We start from the raw sequence: 21,961 nt of genomic DNA, 5'->3' as shown, positions 1-21,961 counted from the left end.
CACATAGACACACACAAGGGAGGGGGAGATTCATTCATTTGTTCCCTGGATTCAAATTCTTTGTTCTGCAGCTTATTCTGTGAGTGGTTTCCTGGAATGTTCTCTGCCTTTGTCTTATATAAGTATTGTCTGCCTCTTCAAGTTGTGAGGATTAAGTGGGTCAACTAATATAATAAAAGAGCCTGACTTTTTAAAATATTAGCTGTTATTTATTGTTGCAGTAGACAAGTTAAAGGAAATTCATCATCTCATCTGTGAATTATATTATGAAGACCAGTAATGGTAGGAATAATAGGGGGCCCCCATGCCCCATGCTCAGAACCCTAAGGACAATGAAGTGCTGGCAGTAGACTGCCAATTAAGAGCCCCCTGTTGTCACCATCCAAATTGTCAGTGAAGCGAGAGCAGGGAACAAAGCACTGAACCTTGTCTGAGGGAAGGATGACAGGAAGTGCCTTTGAGTAGATGACGGTGAGGAGGAATGGGCTGCAGCCTCCCGCACTCAGACTTTTGCCCCTAGCAATGACCTCCGGACTACAGCAATGAGATGGCACCTGGAAGAGATCATGGCAGTAGCCCCAGATGCAAGGGTGATCCATGTCACCACAGCAACTGAAACTTCTACAACTCCTTTTGACAGCTAAGTGTACCTACCACTGTAGGGTGGGAAGCAAAGTTGGTGACTTTTGGTGGGATCAGTGTTTTTCCCTTCCCGCTCCAGGCTGGACAGCTGTTCTCTGATTGGTCCCATTTTTTTTTTCATTTAATTTTTATGCACACACATTCAGCCAATCAGGGCCCCAGGTGGCTAAGTGTAAGTGGGTGGGTGAGCATTAGAGAAACAGTCTTGTTGAAATGCTCTTCTGAGGAAAAAGAAAAGGGAGAGTGCCTTCAAGACCCGTCAGAGACAGGCTAGGAACAGACAGAACTTGGTGAGGCAACCCCAAGGGATGAATCCACAGCTACAGGGGGATTTATTCATGTCTTAATGTGCAAGACTCCAGGCTTTGCAACTAAGGGCACTTCATTTCTGTGGCTGTTTCTAGCTTCCAAGAACCACTTGCTTTCAGAGACCTTTGGCTCCAGACTTCGAGATCTGCTGTTCCAAAGACCTACAGGCATCATAACACTTATCCCAGCTGAAACACTCCTGGCTAGTATCCCAAAGCTACTAAGAGCTCAAGTCATTCTTATCAATCCCAAAACGACCTGTTTAATCTCATTTAAGGCTGTTAATCCCAAGATAATAAAGTGCCTCTCCTTTGTACACTCTTTGCTGTCTGCCCACCTCATTCTTGGAAAGGGCAAGACAAGAAGCCAGTTGGCAACAAGAGGGGCTCCATTAGCCACCTCAGTAATACTCTCAGTATACATAGATCTTGATTTTTAGTTCCCTCTAGTGGAGGAAAATCAGGTGTGCTCTTTATAAAAATGCATTTCTTTGAGAATTGTGATTATTTAATCTAATTGTTTCTGAAGTGTTAACCAGTAGTGAACATACACACATACACACACACACACACACACACACACACACACACACATATATATATATATCCTTAATTATTCATTTCTCATTGAACCTTTGATCTCAAGTGTATTTTTAAAAAAACTTTAGAGCCACATGATACTATTAAATAATGTAGTATATGAACTACACAATGGCATAGAAATGCTAGGTATATATTACTTTGCCTAAAGTTGGTGCATTCTGTCATGGTAGTACCTTGAAGTTTTCCATTTTCAGTCATGGCAAGAAAATGTTGAGGGTAATATTCACATCCTTTTGCTGCATTAGATTGTATGTCCTGACCATTCTCTGAAAAATATAATCAATGTAAATATGCCCCTGAGAAGAGATTGCCTCAAAGTTTGAGTAGTTTAGCATCATCTCCCATAGAAAGTATGGGATAACAGAGTGCTGAATCGGGAATCAGAGAGCCTGTCTTTCACTTGGGTTATAAATTAACTATGTGAATTTGAGCATGCCACGTGCCTACCAGGGCCTTATTTTCTTTCTGAGTAAAATGTGAACATGAAAAAGGGGGTGCTATTATAATGGCTTACAGTTATGTCCATTTTTAGCATTCTCTACACTTCTATGTTGTGATAGACGTAGGTTGAATGGGTTTTGTGCACTTGGTGCTGCCTAACAGCAAGATTGGCAGAATCAGCAAAGTTGGTAAATACTGAGATCTTGAGGCATGGGAGTGCAGGGGGTGAGGATGCAGGGGCGCTGTCATCACCTCTGCTGAAGACTGTTAAGAACAACTGTGAGGCAAAGTGTAAATAGGGCTTTGTGAATGAGTAACTTTCCTCAGGGTAAAAGAAACATATCAAGGATTAAGTGGAAAGGAGCATTTATTGTGATGCATTCAATGAAGATATTTTTACTCTTTTAGACTCACCAAGATAGGAAAGATGTTCTCTTCAAGGCTGCCAAATACAAATAGCCAAAACACTATGAATGTAACATTTATATAATTCCTGATTGTGTCACGGTTCTTCTTGCTGTACATAGTTTATTGTATATATGTGTAATAATATAAATGTATATGTAAAAAAAGAAAAAAGAAAAAAATTAAAAATATATTTTTACTCAAGTACATCATGTACTTTGACCACATTCAGCTGCCTCAACTTTCCAGTTTCTCCACTGATCTTTCCCACTAGTCCCCTTCCCTTTCTATGAGAATCAGTTTGGAAGTTTTAAATTTTTTAAAAGGTGCATTTTAAAGCACATAAGCATGGGTCAGAGAAGCTGAAGGGAAAACAGCTGAAATAGAATGTAGGTATATAGAAAATTTCTAAAAGCCATTAGATTTCAATTATGTTGCTAAATAGGTCTATGGACTCTAGTTAAGTGGTTGAAGGTAAAATCAAAGCCATCCTGAAGGATTATAACATTTTAATTCATGGAACAGAGCACAGTGAAGGGGTTTGGAGTAATATGATAATATCTGTTTTAAACTATGATAACAGTTTAATGATTAGACTGAAACTGAAGGCAGAGAAGCCTATTAAATGATCTATGCTGTGATTCAGACAAGAGTTGGTGAAGACTGAAACTGGGCTAATAGCAGTAAGAGAAAAAGAGTTTTGACAGGTGATGCAGAAATTAAATGGACAGGTTTTGGCAGCTGTGACTACAAAGTGGAGGAGAAACCAAAAAGAGACTTGATACCCTATGAGCATATACAGGGGAGGAGGTCCCCCTCAGTCACAGTCATAGGGGAAGGGAGTAAGGGGAAAATGGGAGGGAGGGAGGAATGGGAGGATACAAGGGATGGGATAACCATTGAGATGTAACAAGAATAAATTAATTTAAAAAATTTTAAAGTAGAGGAGAAGCAATGGTTTGTAGAAGGATGACTCCAAGAATTGCCTAGATTAATAATTTCCCAAAAGCTAGAGAATAAAAACTACAGTGTTAAAGTGGGCATCAAACTATTTAACAGTGGGGCTTAATAATGGGTGTTCACATTGCCGTCTTTTTGTCTTCAGACTTGGTTCAAATGATTTTGGTAAAGATAGGAAGGAATGATTTTTCACCAAAAAAAAAAAAAAAGAAAAGGTCAAAGACAAAAGAACCATGCTCCATATCATGCAGTGGGAAAAGTGCTTCCGCGTGCTTTGTGAACTCTCTAGGCCTCTCCGTGATCCTGAGTAGATGTTCTTGCCTTATTCTTCCCATTTACAGACAAGGAAAGTGAGGCCCTAAGGCTGACACAGCTACCAGTTGTCCGAGGCATGATTTTAAAATGAACTTTTTGCCTACCAGTCTGTTAAACAAACAGCATAAGTAACTTCCTGCAGAGGGTTAGGGCTTGGGGAGGTACATGCCAGAGCTGTGGAATAGGGTGAACGCCCTGGTTTGCTTTGACTTCCCAAGGGTAACTTCCCAAGACACAGGACCTTTAGTGCTGTGGCCAAAAAAAGGCATGAGTTACAAGTAAGTGACCACTGGTTCTTAAGATGAGGAGGAGTTGAGGTCCGCCTGTCTGCCTTGCATCTGCCTGTTTTCACTAGCTCAGAGGATCTTGCCTTGCTGTGTTTCACTCAGCTTTGTGTGATCCGATGCGAGAAGCTTCTGCCTCTCAAACTCAGTTGTTAAGGAACTTCTGTTTGATTTGTTCCCAGTTTGGTAAACTGGCAAAAGAGCTATTCAGAGAAAAAAAATGAAGAAAGAAGATTGATTATAAATGTACATTCTTTACAGAGTAAGAAAATGCACATTCTGGCGTTCTGCCTACAAAAATAGAGAAGAGCCTTAGTGTCATTATTTGGCAGACACTCTAAAATATATTTATTTCATTTTGTAAACATTTATACACTAATTAGGACATAATTTATATTATTTTGATATCAAGATGGGAAGTAGCAAATTGGACTGCATAGAATGTCCTCAAGGGACCTCCTTCTAATTTTTCAAAGAACAGAGGAACACAGTTAGTGGTAGTTTTATACATCGCACATAGCGCAGTGCTGGCTTTGGTAGCAAACAGCTGAAGTGATGTGACAGTTGTACTTTTTGAAACCTAAACAATTATTCCCAAAGCTGCTCAATGCTGGAGCACACGTTCTCCCAGTATTATACACTGCTCTCCGAACTGCCAGGAGGTACATTAGATGCTTACCTGTCCCAATCCTGACCTTACTCATTGTGGGCTTTTGTGCTTCCCTTAATGTCACCGCAGACTCTTTTTTTTTCTCCTTTATTAATTTATTCTTGTTACATCTCAATGGTTAGCCCATCCCTTGTATCCTCCCATTCTTCCCTCCCTCCCAAATTTCCCCCTTATTCCCCTCCCCTATGACTGTTCCTGAGGGGGATTACTTCCCCCTGTATATGCTCATAGGGTATCAAGTCTCTTCTTGGTAACCTGCTGTCCTTCCTCTGAGTGCCACCAGGCCTCCCCCTCCAGGGGACATGGTCAAATATGAGGCACCAGAGTATGTGAGAAAGTAGTATCCCACTCTCCACTCTACTGTGGAGAGTGTTCTGTCCATTGGCTAGATCTGGGTAGGGGTTTAAGGTTTACCGCCTGTATTGTCCTTGGCTGGTGCCTTAGTTTGAGCAGGACCCCTGTGCCCAAATCTGCCTATCATAATGTTCTACTTGTAGGCTTCTAGGACCCTCTGGATCCTTCTACTTTGCCATTCTCCCATGCTTCTCTCATCTAGAGTCCCACTAGAATGTCCTCCCCTCTGTCTCAGTTTCCTGGTAAGTGAAGGCTTTCGTGGGACATGCCCCTTGGGCTAATATGCAGATATAAGTGAGTATATACCATTTGAGTCTTTTGTGGCAGAGCACCTATGACTTTAAACAGACTTTCTGAAATGAGTTCTGACTCCAAATCAGTTGTAAATTACATAGCTAGATAGCTACTACATTTTTAGTACTAAATAAGATACTTCCTTATTTTTAGGAAAGATGAAATGAAAGGTTTGTTACAAAGATAAGACAGTAGAATGTACCAAAAATAACGCTGGGAAATAGAGCCCTTTCAGAATGCTCGTCTCACAGGTCACAGTTTCACTGCACATAAAACACCTTTTTGCCTCTTTCCTGCAACTGTTGGATGCTTCTACTTCAGATTTTTCAAAGCTTTTGTGACTGGTTTAAACAAGTGAGACTAAATGGCTATTTACCTACACACACCTGTCAGCAAGCTGCTAATTCACTTTTGAGTTTTGTCAGTAGACTAACAAAAGAAAACATACAAATAATTTGGCGGCTGTGTGTATAAATCTTCAAGTATTATCTCTAGCCCTGATTTTACAGCATTAAAACAACTGCCTCATTCTTTCCATTGCTGTTTTCTACAGGAAATGTCAAACATTGAAGTCTTTGATAATAAATTTGCTTCCTATTTCTTTTTGAGACAGTTTTTCTCTGTTGCCCATGCCTTGCAGTCCTGCCTTGGACTCATAATTGCTGGGATTCCAGATACAAACTGCTATTCATGAGTTTTGTAATATTCTATGTTCTGTTGACAAAAGAATTTTATGACCAGACAGAGAAACCTATATAACTAAAAACCTTGATAATAATTTCACTGTACCACAGAGATTCTTAGTCTTCATTATTTGCTTATGTATATAGTAAAAATAGATCATAAGTTGTTTTCTGAGGAAATTGTTGGCCTTACTAGCAGTATTTTTTGCAGTGACGTCATAGTGGAGAGAGGCTTGGTAGAGACAAGTAAGTGGTAGGATAGTCTATCCGGGTTCTTTTGGGAGAACCCCAGCTATCAATAAGGAAATAAAAATAGGAAGTAAATCTAGATAATGCAATCAGAAAATATTATGCACTAAGTATGTGCATAATGTTTGTCACTTTGACAAATTAGTTGAACTCTTGTTTTATTGTAATAATGTCTTTTTGCTGTTTAAACTTGATTGAATAATTTATGTATAATAAAATACACCCATCGAAGTCTGTAGCTCAGTGAACTCTAACAAATGGATGTATTTTACCATCTTACAAAGCACCCTCATCTCCCAATACATATGATGCTTTTTAAGACTTTAATATTGAGAAGTAATTGAAGCATAAACTAAGGTTTCTCCAATTTCCTTTTATAACATGAAGAACACAATGTTGAAATAGGTGTCTGGTTTTTATCACTGTAAAATACCCAATCTTTCCCTCTTTGGTTTACACCTTTCGAAATGAAAAGCAAGCAAAGAACTGTACCTATTAGTTATTATCATGCATAAAATATAATCTTAATAGCCATTCATATATTTGAGAAAATGAAGCACTGAAGCTCGCTTTGGTTTGGATTTCTGTTACCTCTGTCTTCTTTTTAGCTGTCTGATTAACATGTTTTATCAGGTGCATCCCCAGACCTCCACCGTATTCGTGGTTGAATAGCTCCTTGCACAGAATACTGAGAGTTATATTTTCTGATACAAATAATTTGCTCTTACCCACAAATTGCTCTTAAACAAATGCTTTTCTTTAAAGATACTTTAATATCTCAGAAGATAAATATTGATAAACAGCATTGAATTTGTTACCTGGAACATTTAGTAATATCTAACTATTAAGATCAATGATTTTTGGTTCTTAAATATGAACTAGGAATGATCTGACATTTTTATAATTTAAATCCACAGTAAGTGACATTTTAGACAGTTATTTACCAACTCGTTCTAATGAAAAAGAAAGACAAGTAGTTGTCACAATAATTGGCTTTATTTTATAGCTGATTGGTATTTGTAAATATAGTATTGGCTTTAGTTTAAATTTAATATTAAACAGGGCAGTATACACTAATGTGTTTGTTACACTTAACAGAACCCAAAACTCTGAGACATATATTCCCAAAAGCTCATTAATTTTGAAATTCTTGGTGCCCTTAAGATTAATTAGAGTTAATGCACATTTGTCTAGTTGAGAAACAACAACAACAACAAGCCTGTTGTTAATCAAGCATTCTCAATTCCTTTTCTTCATTCAAAGGACAAATGAGATTTTAACCTTATAGGTCTAAAAGGTAGGCAAGAACACAAAGAAATTAGAAGATGCATGGAACTCTACAAGTGTGTGAAAAGAAATAATTAAATTTGTAGAGATAGTAGTAAAGTGTATAAAATATCAAAGAAGTAATGAGTTTGTGGTTAACCAAAGTGCTTCTGTGGATCTGTCTGTGCCTCTGGTCATCACTGGTAGAGAAGGTCTTCCCTGGTTTATAGAAAAATAGCCTTATTAAAGCAAACTTGGCCTGTACTTTAGCCTTCATGTCAGTTATTAAGTAGAGGTGGAACTCAGCAGCATAAAATTATTTTACTACTGTAACTTCTCCAAAGTTCTGCTTAGATTCCTTTCTTTTTATTGGAGGTGGGGGAAATGTAAACCAAGCATTTATTAAATAATAAATATTGATGAAGAGATGGACTTTGGTCAGGACCATTTCCCTGGAATTTCCCAGCTAGAATGACCTCAAACCATGTGCTGCAAGGGCTTATAAAGACAAATGTGTAGGCCACCATACTTTACAATGAGGCTTTGTTATTTCCCCGGAACTACAATGCCCAGCATTCCAGGAAGTTACCTGGTTCCTGGGAAGGTGAGACTTACAAGTTAATTTGGGAGCGTTACACTAAGCTATCTCCCCAAGACTGCTCACCTGCATAACAGATCTTAACTGAAGGTCAAGTCCAGTGTCTAACAGAAGTCTCTAATATGAGCGTCAGGATCCTGGAGGGAGACTCTCCAGCTACAGGGCAGATCAGGGTTTTTAAAAAAGATTCCTTTCTCAAAATGTCATATGGTCATTAATTTTGAGAGCAAGGAAAAATGCTGTCAATACTGATTTTCATTTATTACTTTGTTATTAACATTTGTTCAAATAAGCACATTACTACTGCCCCTAATTATTCCTAGGACAGTATTAGGATATTCTGTTTGAGTTTGGAACTTGAGTCAGCTCTTAGTGAATTTTAACAGTTGAGTTTATGATACAGCTTAGACATTATTTGGAAGTGGATGAGAATATTTCTGTGCTTTGTCAGGAAGCCATCAATGGTGGCTGTGTAGCAGGAAGAAGCTGAGTGCATAACAGTCCTGCTAGCTGCCCAGTCAAGCTTCATTACCATGTTAGCATTGTTTCCCAGTTGGATCTTGGGACACAGTACCAGGTGCCAATGTGGTGTAATGTCAAGAGCACTGGGCTTTTACCATTAATCTTGTCCTCTACTTAAAAGTTATGTGGTTTTTCAGCAACTTACATCACTGAACACAGGACCTCGGTTTATTCCTCTAGAAAATGAGGGCACACACACACACACACACACACACACACACACACACAAACACACACACACACACACACACACATGATCACAATTATTTGGAAAGTACTTGAAAAGGGAGTGCTTTAAAAATCACACATGATACTTAGTAAATCCTTAAATACTTTATTGCACACTCTAGTGTTAGAATCTATAAAGTAATTCATTCCATTAATTTCGAAGCATACAACTAGATAGTGATGATAGCCATTCTTCTTTGGTAAATTAAGCAAAATAAAAATAATTTTAAACAATAGAACAAATAAATGATTTAGATTAACAATACTAAGAAAACATCAGATGTAGTTATTAATTGATAAATCGTGGTCATTGAGTTTCCTTTTATAGACATATTCTTAAGTTACACAATTGAATTTAGATTTTTTTAAAAGATTTATTTATTTTTATTATGTATACAGTGTTCTGCCTGTGTGTATGCCTGTGTGCCAGAAGATGGCACCAGATCTCACTATAGATGGTTGTGAGCCACCATGTGGTTACCAGAAATTGAACTCAGGACTTTCGGAAGAGCAGCCAGTACTCTTAACCTCTGAGCCATCTCTCCAGCTCTAGATTTTTTTTTTTTAACTTTTGACCATAAACGTCTGTCCAGGAATTGCAAAAGAGAACTTAATGTATGTAGTTTATGGGTAGAACGCTTACCTGGCAGTGCACAGCAATGAATTTGATGGTGGAAGGATCATAGAAAAGGAGAAGAATTAAAGGGGCTGCTGAGATGGCTCAGTAGATCAAGTCACTTGCCATCAAGCCTGACGACCTGAGAGTATTCTTCGAACACATTCTAGAATGAGAACTGATTTCCACAAATTGTCCTCTGATGTCCACATGTGACTTTGTCACACATGTGCACATGAACACACAGATAAATAAGTGAAGGTAATAAAGAAGAAAGCAAATCAGTTTATGAAGAGCTGTACCATCTGCTACTCACACGTTGCTGCTATTAAGCATTTAAGTCGTGACTAGACTAATTTTATATAGACTGTAAGTACAAGACACATACTGGATCCCAAAGAGCACAAAATAACATTTTATTAATTTCAAGTATGTGTTGAAATAATACCTTTCAAATATTAGGTTGGATATGATATTATTAAAATAGCTGATCTATTCCTTATTGAATGTTCCTGGGTAACCTAGCACTTAAGTATAGGCTTTTTAAGGTCAGACACTGAAACTGAGATTGCTATTCCAAAGCTAAACATTATTGAAACTGTCCCTTTCTTTAATTACATTTATAAATACCAAACCTAGTTCTTACCCATTGTCAAATAAGCTTGCTGCAGAATTACAGCACTAAGTGGTGGTGCCCAATTTTTATGAAATAACTCTACTAAGTGGTTATAAAATTAATAATAAAAATTTTCAGGGAAAAAATTTTAGACTTATTATTAAAACAGCTTCCCTAGCTATTCATTATTTAAGAGATTGATAAGTCAGTCCTAATGCATACTTTATTGTGGTTGGACAGCCCAAACTTCTTAAGAAATTAGTAGTACTTTTAAGATTGTATAGCATGTTGTTTTAACTTAAATATGTTACTGATTTGAGCTATAAGATTTTTTTTAGATTTATTTATTTATCATGTATACAGTGCTCTGGCTGCATGTACACCTGCACGCCAGAAGAAGGCGCCAGAACTCATTATAGATGGTTGTGAGCCACCATGTGGTTGCTGGGAATTGAACTCAGGACCTCTGGAGGAGCAGTTAGTGCCCTTAACCTCTGAGCCATCTCTCCAGCCTGAGCTATAAGATTAAATATCATTAGTGCTTCTTTTTAAAAGGAAATGAGTCGATTAATTATAGTTACATAGTTAAATGTGAGGGCACTAAATATAGAAATAGAAGATTGAAAGTCTCTTTCAAAAATTTCCTAAGAAAATAGGAAGAGAGAAATGGGAAGGGAGGAAGGAGAAAATTGCCAATTACTAGTCAGTGAACAAAGTAGTCACTCCAAACAGAAATGGCCCCACTAAGCTGTGTTGCTCATATCTGTTTTTCAGGTAGCATCTATAAACAGTTAGACAGTCATAATAAAGTGCTACTTTCCAGTTCAACCATCCCTGCTTCATAATGTCAAATAGTAGTTTTAACCCATGATGTCATCATTGATGTAACAGCATTCAGCAGGTGCATATTTCCTTAGGTCATATTCACATTTTAAAATTAACATTTTGAGTTTTGTACTTTGGGAATCTATGATTAAAATGCACATACAATGTATTTGTGCTTTTTGAGTTTTTAAACTTATTTTTATTTTGATATTTGCTTTTTAAAGTGTGCTTTTCTATTTGTAATATTTACTTGATGTTTTAATTATGGAAAACAATTATGCATCTTTTTGTTTTTGTTTTTCAAGACAGGGTTTCTCTGTGTAGCCTTGGCTGTCCTGGAATCACTTTGTAGACCAGGCTGGCCTCGAACTCACAGTGATATGCCTGCCTGAGCACTGCGGGTTAAAGGCATGCACCATCATACCCGGTTCAGTTATATATCTTTTGCATTGCTGTCCCTATCATCTCAATTTTATTTTCATATTGTCAGTTTTGTGCTATCCTATCAGCATCTTGTTTCCAAAATGTCAGATCCAGTGACATTTATGTCACTCTGTTATTGGAAAGCAGGAGCCCCAGAAATTCTGCCTTTATTTGGAGAGTGCTAGGCATTAAGACTAGACCAAGAGCTTGTTCAGCTGTTTACTATGTCAAGAGCAGGGGGTCTTTGGCAGATCTATTCCTACTAAAAAGCTTTCAGTGTAACAAAGGTGTCATGTAGCAAAGAGTGAGTGGGAATTGAAGCATGCTGTAGTTACATGAAAGGGGCAAAATGGAAAATAAGCTGGAGAGCAGGAAAGAGACCAGTCTGTATTGTGGCAACACTGAATGCATTTACTTCATGACTCCAGTGTCAGAGCGCAGAGTTAAAATTGCCTTTCATCAGAACAGAAACGAATGAGACAGAGTCACTAATGTGAAAGACAGGGGTATGAAAGGGTGACTTCTGATAAAATGAGAAGCTAGAGAGAACATAGAAAGATGTAGTAAAACTCTCAAGCTCTCCCTACAGGTGGGAGGCAGAACACTCTTGAGAGGAGAGAGCCCTGCAGGCGTCTGATTGCTGTTGTTTGGCTCAGTTTGGCCCTCCAACACACTTGTTAAAGACCTTCCTCATGGTTAGCATCTCCCTGTACATAACCATACCCTGATGCTGCTTCATTCACTCCTCCTGCAGGGCCTTGCCAACTGCTTTTGACTATAGAGGCATTTTTCCTGGGACTCCAGTCTTTTCTTTTTAGGTAAACACTGAAACACATACACACACACACACACACACACACACACACGTTTCTTTGGCCCCTATCCCCACACACTGTACCCTACATGGTCCTCTCCCACATGGCTTCTTGTTACAATCTTATCACTTCCCTTTGAAGCCAATTAGTAGCCTGAATGTACCACATCACCTCTCACCATTCCCATTTTGGTGACTAAAAGCAAGCCATTTGTACTATACACTTAGTGTATAGGTGGCAGGGGGGAAAAAAGCAGGATTCGCAACTAGTTTCTGACTCCAAATTCTGTGGGCTTTTTATCAGTGCAGTGCCACTAACAGTTATACACACAGTGTTTTCTACACAACCACAATGAGCAAACAACCATCTATAATGAGATCTGGCACCCTCTTCTGGCGTACAGGTGTACATGCAGCCAGAGCACTGTATACATAATAAATAAATAAATAAATAAATAAATAAATAAATAAATCTAAATGCTTTGGCCCAGGCATTTCTTCTACTTTTCTGCCAGATTCTTCCATTGTGACCACACTCAACACCCATAACAAAGCTTAAGGAAGAGATTGCTGACTTTGGAGTCGGGATTCAATGCTAACCTCTTGGATAGCTGTATAGCCGTGTGATCTTGAACATGTTTTCAAGCCTGCGTGCGTTTCCTCATCAGTAACATACCTACCTCACAGAATGGTTGGAGTGTTCAGCTCAATGAGAGAAATGATATATGTTTTAATCTAGCATTAAATAATCGGTCTCTTGTGTACCAAGTTCAGCCCTGATCTGCCATATTCTTCCATTGCTTCGGTCCAGAGACCTTGCCTAGGAGTGATGAAGGAATGAAGAAATAACAGACGCAAGAGGAATGGGATCAGGTGGCCTGTGCTCTTAGATAGAGAGGCTACAGTATTCCCCGAACCCCCAAGCTCAGCATGATTATTATATACAGCTAAGTCAGAGAGGCAGGGAGTATGGTATACAGCTAAATCAAGGAGGCATGTTTGGCAAATCATAGCAGGAACTGTCTCTGAGTGGGAGCAGTCCTCAGGCTGTTAACATGGCAGGGAAGGGAGTGAACGCTACTGTGGACATTTTCTGCATACACTTTCACACTCACACTTGGGCGAGGAAGGAAAGCGTTGCCATTTCACAAGGGTCTAAGGCGTTGACGTCCTTGCCGTAGCCATACCCTTGTCAGCAATATGCATTCACCCGGGACTTCACCTGCTCCCTACATATACCCCCTTCTTTATTTTTATTTTTTTCAGATGTTCAACACTCTCACTTGAACCCAAAGAAGGCTTTGCCATCCCTCTGAGCCTGACCCTGGGAAGGCTATGCCACTTCTCTGGGTCTGAGGTATTGGGGTCCTTGACATGGCTGGACCCGTATCACCAGCGCACGTTCACTCAAGACTTCACTAGTTCCTGACACTGACTGACCTCTCATTGGAATTTCACCAGCTCAGACTGTTCATGTCCTTTTTTCAGATTCCAACCTACTCCACCTATGTGTACCTTTATTTTTTTCTATATCCCTGACTTTCTTAGCATCTTATTATTGATCCTTACTTTTCTAATGATGTCTGTTCTCTACAGCCCTCTTTTCTTTATTTTGCTTGTATGTGAGTAGGTCTTGGGTTTTTTTTTTTTTTTTGGTTTTTTTTTTCTTTTGGTTTTTCGAGACAGGGTTTCTCTGTGTAGCCTTGGCCATCCTGGGCTCACTTTGTAGACCAGGCTGTCCTCGAACTCACAGCGATCCGCCTGCCTCTGCCTCCCGAGTGCTGGGATGAAAGGCGTGCGTCACCACGCCCGGCTGTGAGTAGGTCTTGTAAGGTTCTACTTGCAACCATTGCTCTTGTTGACAGGACTACGTTGCATTAATAAACCAGAAAAGAGATCATGTTACCTATTGCATTATACAGTATGTGCTTCCTTTCTTGTCTCCCTTCTACTTTCAAATATAAAAACATTGTATTTTATGCATCAGCAAACAGGTATAGCACTATTCACAGTGAAAGACTTTAATTATAATATTCTGCAAACACATAACAAACAATGCCCCTGACTAAACTTAGTGTGATGATGTTGATTTTTTAATTATAATTTATTCACATTACATCCCGAGTAATCCCCTCGCTCTTAACTTCCTGCTCCCACCCTCGCTCCCTGTTCCGCCCTATTTTCCTCCTCTAGACCTCTGACCAGTGGGGTCCTCCTCCCCACCATCTGACCACAGCCTGTCAGGTCTCATCAGGATAGCCTGAATCCCTTTCCTCTGTGTTCCCACAGTGCCTCTCCACCCAGGGGCAGTGATGAAAGCACAGGTACCAGAGTTCCTGTCAGAGGCAGTCCTCTGCCCCCACCTCTCCATGAGGAGAATGAGCTGTCCATCTGCTACATCTGAAAGGGGTCTAGGTTCTCTGCTTGCAATGTCCTTGGTTGGTGCATCAGTTTGTGCAGGCCGCCCTGGGTCCAGATCTGACAGCCTTGATCGTCTCCTTCTGGAACTCCTGACAACTGCAAACCCATCCACCCCCCACAAGTCCTCCCATCCTCCAACTCTTCCAATACAACTCTTAGTCCAGAGTCCGGCTGTGAGTCCCCATATCTGTCCTGATCCCCTGCTGGGTGGAGTCTGTCAGAGGACATCTATGTTGGGAGGATGTTGATATTAATTTTGTTTTCCAAATAGGACTTTGTTGTTGTTGTTGTTGCTGCTGCTGCTTTTGTTGTTGTTGTAGCCCAGGTTGGCCTCAGACTCACCATCTAGTTGTAGATAGCTTTGAACTCCTGACCCTCCTACCTCCACATCCCAAGTGCTAGGATTACAGGCGTGAGCCACCATGCCCAGCTGCGAACAGTACTATCATCTTCTCCGTGGCAGTCGCACCTGCATTATCTGTTTGTTCTTTAGAAAGATACTGCAAAGTACTTAAAATATCCTGACTTATTCAACATGTTTTATAGGTGATATTAGAAAATTCCCAAGCCAGGGATGGAATTCAGCAGCAGAGCACTTACTTGAAATATACAAGGCTCTGAATTCTAGCCCATCATTGCAAGAACTAATTAATTAAATCATTCTAACTTAGGCTCTGGGAATAGTGCTTTTTTTTGTATGTAAAACATATTATTTCTTTTCATGTTTCATATAGCTTCCGTGAAATGTCTATAAATTCTTATCTGACTTAAGGAAAGCTGAGACAAAGGTAAAATTTAAGATAGTAAATTGAGTTACTTATCAGCAGATCAAGGAAACGTTATCAATTTGGATGCTGAAGCGTGACTGTAAGAGTTTGTGGAAATATACGTGTACTTATTTTACTTTGGGACAAGGTATTTCGGTGCACAAAGAAATGAAAACGTTTGCTAGTAAGAGCTTCCTCCCATATCTAGATGGAAGCTGGCCGAAGTATGAAAAGTTGTGTTGCCACAGGCTTGAGAGGATAAGAAGATAAGCCAGTTGAAAATGGGGGATTTCATCTCTTTAGACAGAGAAGCCTTCATGTTGCCATAGACCACATCCATCCATTCATTCATCCTTCACTCTAATTGTCTTTTGTTCCTACCTTAATGAAGTATGTTGTATGTTTGTTTTGCAGATCTAAAGCGGGAAGCCAGTATCTGTCATATGCTGAAACATCCCCACATTGTAGAGTTATTGGAGACATATAGCTCAGATGGAATGCTTTACATGGTTTTTGAATTGTGAGTGCACATTTTATTTCTTGAGTAAAGTTTTAAATGATATTGGTTGCAGAAATCTTAACACCTTTTTCTTCAAGTTCAGCAACGGTTGTGGACTCATCTGTTTCAAGAGACCTGAAGCCGTGGGTTTTTTTAAAAAAAAAAAAAAAAAAGGATTTCCTCACGTTACAAGTGGCAAAGGACACAAAAGCTGGGTATAGCAGGTACCCTTACATTTTCAGCACACTTCAGGGTAGAGACTCCAAAATGAACTAGAGTTTAAAGGGCTAAGACATCCCAAAATATGTAGGTTGCATCTTAGTGAAGAAGAGGGAAATTAGAGTGCAGGATTCCATGGAAGAAGTCTCTATGGCAGCTCAAAATGTGTAATAGCACACTTATTTCTCTTTTGATATAATCATATTGCCATGAAAGGAAACTTCACAACTAACTGCGTCTTGATTTCAATACGCTACTTCACTTGTTCCTCGCATAATTTTGTTTAAGATGGAGAAGTGTGAGCCAAATACAACTAGAAAATCTGTAGATCCTAGGTAAATGTCCAAAGCTCTATGGGCTTACATTATACAATATTTTGTCTTTGCTCTTATTCTATTCAAAATTAACGCATGACTTTGATTAGGAGAATAGAAAAAGGAGACTATACCAGCTTCAATATTAAAGATACCAAAGTCAGATGATGCATTCATTACCTATCGCTCCATAACACATTACTTCAAAATGTAATGGCTTTTAAGCAATATCCATGTATTACCTCACTCTCTGAGCATCAGGAGTGATTCAACTTAGCCAAATCCTCTGGCTCTAGATCTCATACAAGATGGTAACCAGGGTACTACAGAGGCCCAGAGCCATCTTAAGGCTCTACTGATGGTAGATCTGCTTCCGAAGTCATTCACATGGCTGCTGGCAGTCATGTACTGAGGACCTCAGTTCCTAAGAGCTATTAGCTTGAGGAATCCCTTGGTCCTTTGTCACGTGGACCTCTCTGTAGAATAGCGAGGCTACTAGCTCAGGCAGAGCAAGCAACAAAGGTAGAGAGCAGTCTTACAACCTAATTCCCAAAGTTGCATGTCATCTCTTCTGCCATTTTTTTATTAGCTAGAAATGAATCATTAGCTGAAGCTCACAAACCAGCACCTACATAGCAAGAAACAGAAGTCTCTGGGAGGCATTTTACAAGTTGCTCCCTACAAAAGGCTTAACTGATGCAGTACTCATTTATATAGAAATTTGAATCTAAAGAACTGAAACAAAGAAACTAAACTTGGAGACAAGTTCAGCCACATAAGTGCAAGATCAGTGGGAATTTAATTGTGCCTGTTTCCTTGAAAAAAGATGTCCATGTTTCTGATTAGCTGTTTGCAATAGCTTGGAAATCCTAAATAGGATCTCAGGGCACGTTAATTAGAAAGTATATAGAATCCAAAACAAAGCCACACTCTGACTCTTCCACTCCACCCTTTCACCTGGAAGTGTCCATAGCAAGCAGGCCACCACAGCTTGTAGAAGAGAGTAACCAGCAGAAGCCTTAGCAACTTCATTGTAGAGTCACAGCCTTGACAACATCGGATGGCAAACATGTTATCAATTCGAGATGGGTTTGCTGTAAGCTGATATATACAAAACTTCTACTGCAGAGCAGGAGAGATGGCTTAGAGGTTAAGAGCCCTGGGTGCTCTTGGAGAGGACCTCGGTTAGATCCCCAGCACCCACATGCCCGTTCATAGCCATCTAGAACTCCAATTGCAGGAGACCAATTGCCTTCTTCTGGCCTCTGCAGGCACTAGACATGTATGTGGCACACAGACACGCATGCATGCAAACCGCCCATACATATAAAATAAAATTTTGAATTTTTAAAATCTTTTCTTGTGAGAATATCATCTTCAGCACCCTGAATGTTCTTTTAAATATATTTCCTTCACAGCAGTATAGCTACACTCAAGGACATGTCTACTATGTGACCTACATGGCAAAGTAAATCCTTTCTGTCAGATCTCAGAGCCCAGTCAGACTTGCTTTCTATCAAAGAAAAAAAGAGTCTAACTTCTTTGTTTTTAAATAAAACTGCAGTGTTAATAGACATCCTGATGACATTCATCTGACTGTTGATTTCAAAATGTGCAATAGATCAAGTTCTATTACAAACATATTGTCTAGATATAAAGGGATACCTTTCCTTCCTTAGGTCTCGGCTTTGCTTCTAGGCTCTTTTCCTCTTCAGGAGCTTTGCACTCCCCAACTGTCTTTGAAGGTCAACAGGCCTTTTGGGGAAGGGGAGCAGTTGGTCTTTTGAGATGGCTGATGTAGATCCAGAGCTAGGAAAGGAAAAGTAACAGATCATAGAATTTGTCTTCAGGCAGACTAGGTTATGGTAAATGAGGAAATGGAAATTGATTGCTTTCCATCATCCTAGTTCCGGAGCCCAGCAAGATGGCTTCAGTGGGCAAAAGCTCTTAGTGTTCTCTGTGGTCTGGAGGAGCTGAGTTAAATCCCCAGAACAGAATAGCCTGGCAGCTCCCAGGCAAGCTAGCCTAGAGTACACAGCGCAGCAGAAACAAGGGACACCCTTCCTCCCTCCACAAAGAGGCAACTAAGAACTGACTCTTGAAAGTTGTCCTCTGACCTCCACGTGCACATTGTGGTGCTCACAAACAACAATAGGTCATCTGTAAAAGGAAAAATTCTAGTTTGCGTGTCTCTTGAAAAGCTTTTTAGCATTTCTAGACATACTTGAATCCCAAATGAAGTGCCCTGGCGTGGAAGAGCTCTTAGGGACATTGGAGTCGTGGCTACGCAGGAGTGTAGTGATTTTCTTATTCTAAGAATCCAATATAGGGAGAACAGAGTATCTTCAGTTATCTGAAAAACTGATCTATAAAAAAAATACGTGTTTGTTTCCTGTGGCACTATAGACCACCACTAAAATAAACAAGTGGCAAATTTCACCTTTAAGTAAGGAAGGATCCCGAATGGTAAGATTTAGTCCAGGAATAAAGCACACACACCTCCTCACACTCAGGAGGAACTCTGTCCACCCAAATGGGCCGACGTAGGGTTTTACTTTGAGACTAGAGAGGGACTCTTGACTCGATTTTAAGATTAGCATTCTTTTAAAAATCACTTTTCTGGTTTAATTTTATCCTTCCCTGGAGAACTCTTGTTTCTGTCCATATTTTTATTCTGAGAGAACCAAAAGTAAATTTAATCCTATGCTGTAAAGTTACAAGCACAGAAAGCAATATGTTAAAAAAGAACCTACGTTTTGACCCTGCTTGTATCAAGGTGTCCCAAAATAACAGCGTAGTAGAGGGAAGATGCTCTTTGTTGTCATAAAATCCGGGATTTGGGCTTCTTAGTGTTGAGGCTGTCCTTGTGAGATTTTTGTGACTGGTTTTATGATACTGTTGTGATGCATTAACCCAATGGCTCTGACTAAAGATGACATCTCGTTAAGCATAAACATTTACCAGTGACCCGATCCTAATGTTAGCCTAAATCAATAAAACAGGGCTGTTTTCTTTTTTTTTTCCCCACCTTTTATTTTGGAAGATTCCAAATGAAAATGGAGACTAATATAACGAAAGCCAGTACTGAACTTCAACAGTTATCAAAACATTTGCCGTTCTCTGTTCAAACTGTCCTTTCCTGTTGTCATTATCCCCTGGAGATTGCCAAAACGGTGTCATTTCACCTAGAAACACTCCTGTTTTAAATGATAACATTATTAGCATGCCTAACAAAATCACCAATAATCCCTTAATATCACAGCATATATTCACTTGACATTCAGTTTTTCCTAATTGAACATGAATCTTAAATGACAGCTATCTAAATTTAGAACTTTTTATGAGCTTTAGGGATCTGAAAGTAGATTATAAATTCACAGCTAAAATAACAGTGATTTCTTTAAAAGGCCAGAACCAAAATAGAAACATAAAACTGCTCTTCTCTATCATTATTTTATAGACATGTCTCCACAGATGTCTTTGCCCAGTTTTTCTGCCTCTTGATTCCTTGAATTCAAACCAACAAACCAGAAACAGGTTACTGTAAGATTGGCGTCCTATGGCTCAAAGAGCAATGCCAGTACATTTCCTTGTGTGTGCCTCCACCTACTGGCAAAAAGTGAGAATGCAGCTACAGCTGCAGTGTGGATTCATTCCATATTCCTGGCGGAAAGATGTACATTCCCCTGGTATTCAAGGGCTCATTGCTCAAGTTATGAGGGATCTGGATCCTTTTCACAGCTTTATAATGTTATATCAGTATGGAGTTGACAGGGAACGGGGAAACAAATGAAATGAGGCCAATTAAATTTGTTGTTTCGTGGCTTCTTGGAATCTCTTATGGGGAAAGGCTAGACTGAACAACATATTTGCATTACCAGCACGTTTTTAAATTTGGTATCTATATCTGTCTTTTACTCAGTCTATATGTAAGCAATACTCCTTCTAAATTGCACTTATGAAATTATATGGCATAATTATGTTGCTTGAGTATTAGAAAAACTTAGGAAACAGTTGGGATCCACATAATTAGAAATGGTTTGTAAATGTAAAGCAAACTTAAATACAGACTTACAGAACCAGAATTGTAGAACTGGAAAAGATTTAGAGCAATAGATTTTAAGACTTAGAAAAGCCTAAGCAAGCTGGTCGTGGTGGCACCCACCTTTAATCCCAGCAGTTTGGGAAGCAGAGTCAGGTGATCTCTCGCTGAGTTGGTGGCCAGAGTAAGTTCCAGAACAGCCAGAGCTACACAGAGAAAAGTTATCTCAGGAAGAAAGAAAGGGAGGGAGAGGAGGAGGCAGAGACAGACAGACAGAAGAGAAATCCTGTGCAGAGTGTCTAGGTAAGCACATACCCAGATCCCATCCCTGAGTTCAATTGGAACAAATGCAAGTCTTCCTGGGACCAGGTGAGAGGAGTGACCTTTAAAGCGGTGCTAATGCTTAGTGAATATATTGTCCCCGCCCCACCACCCACAGGAAGACAGACAGAGGATGTGCTGGTACTATATCTATTGCTTTGGGATTATTTGTAATTTGTACCTGCCTGTAGTGATTAGCCAAACGTATTTTAAAATATATACTCAGTTTTGATGATAGGGCTGAGTTGTGTTCTTCCTCCAAAAAAATTTTTTTAAATATTTGTTTCTCAGTAGCACATTCGGGCTTGTTTTTAGTAGTGTCTGGTACTTGAGTTAAGCTGTAAATCCTAAATTGGCTGGCTAAGGAATTTTAATTACCTTATTATCGTATGATTACATATACCACAGGGAGAATTTTACAGTAATTAAATATGGATTTAAAACACATCTGACATGAAAACAATAGTTTTTTATCTTTTAACATAACATTCTCAGTTTGTAGTTTTGAAGCTTACAAAGGAGATAATAGACTGGAACTGCTTTTTTTTTTTACTTTAATTTTTGTCTGATATGAATACACGGTGGAGGGAGTGTGTTGTGTGAAATTCATTAAACTAAGTGGAACTAATTACTTACCAGCAAAGTTGCCACTTAAGCAAAAATGTCTCTGTCTCCTCTCACATGACAGAAATCTGGACTGTAGTGTCTTGGTTTATTTGAAAATCTATACATATTTCAAATAGCCTTCTCTAATCTATTTGCTATTTTTTCTTATGTCTGATGATACAAATTACTATTCATGCAGCACACTAACATTTTTCCTAACTCACTATATCAAAATGTTCAGTTGATTTTACTTCTAAATATTATCTCAGGTTGATGACTCACTTAAAAGACACAAAGGATACAGTGTGTTACCATATCCACAGCTACAGTTTATTACAGTAGAAGGAAGTGGTGCATACCATCCTAGGGACAAACTTCCAATAGTCTTTCCCAGCAATGAATTGTGAGTTGCTGCCAACCAGACAACCAATCTTGACTGGAGGCTGTTTGTGTAGGCACCCTATGCCTGGCACCTAGTAGCTTCCACATTCTCAGGGCCAAGCTAGATTTTCAGCATAAGCTGCTATTTGCACAGTTCAGGTTCAGGGAGCCACTCTTTTCACTTAAGATAAAAACTTGAGATAAGAACTTCCTGAGGTTCAAGTCCTCAGATGCCTGCCCATCAGGGCCAACATTGGAAGTGGGCATGTCAGACA

At 39.3% G+C, this 21,961-nt stretch overlaps 1 protein-coding gene across 11 annotated transcripts in view; it reads left to right on the top strand.

Annotated features, from left to right (window-relative positions):
* The window catches only part of CASK (calcium/calmodulin dependent serine protein kinase), a 331,352-nt gene that overhangs the window by 119,344 nt on the left and 190,047 nt on the right, over positions 1-21,961 (top strand). For all 11 annotated transcript variants that reach the window (XM_084789615.1, XM_084789614.1, XM_084789620.1 and 8 more), the window contains exon 3: positions 15,719-15,824. In XM_084789615.1, the coding sequence (XP_084645741.1) occupies positions 15,719-15,824 (106 nt within the window). The remainder of the gene's footprint in view (positions 1-15,718; positions 15,825-21,961) is intronic.

This window comes from Acomys minous, assembly GCF_964271855.1.
Source record: "Acomys minous genome assembly, chromosome: 7".
In the NCBI taxonomy this organism is placed as follows: domain Eukaryota; kingdom Metazoa; phylum Chordata; class Mammalia; order Rodentia; family Muridae; genus Acomys; species Acomys minous.
The sequence above is the reverse complement of the archived record's forward strand: the minus strand, read 5'-3'. Positions and strand labels throughout refer to the sequence as shown.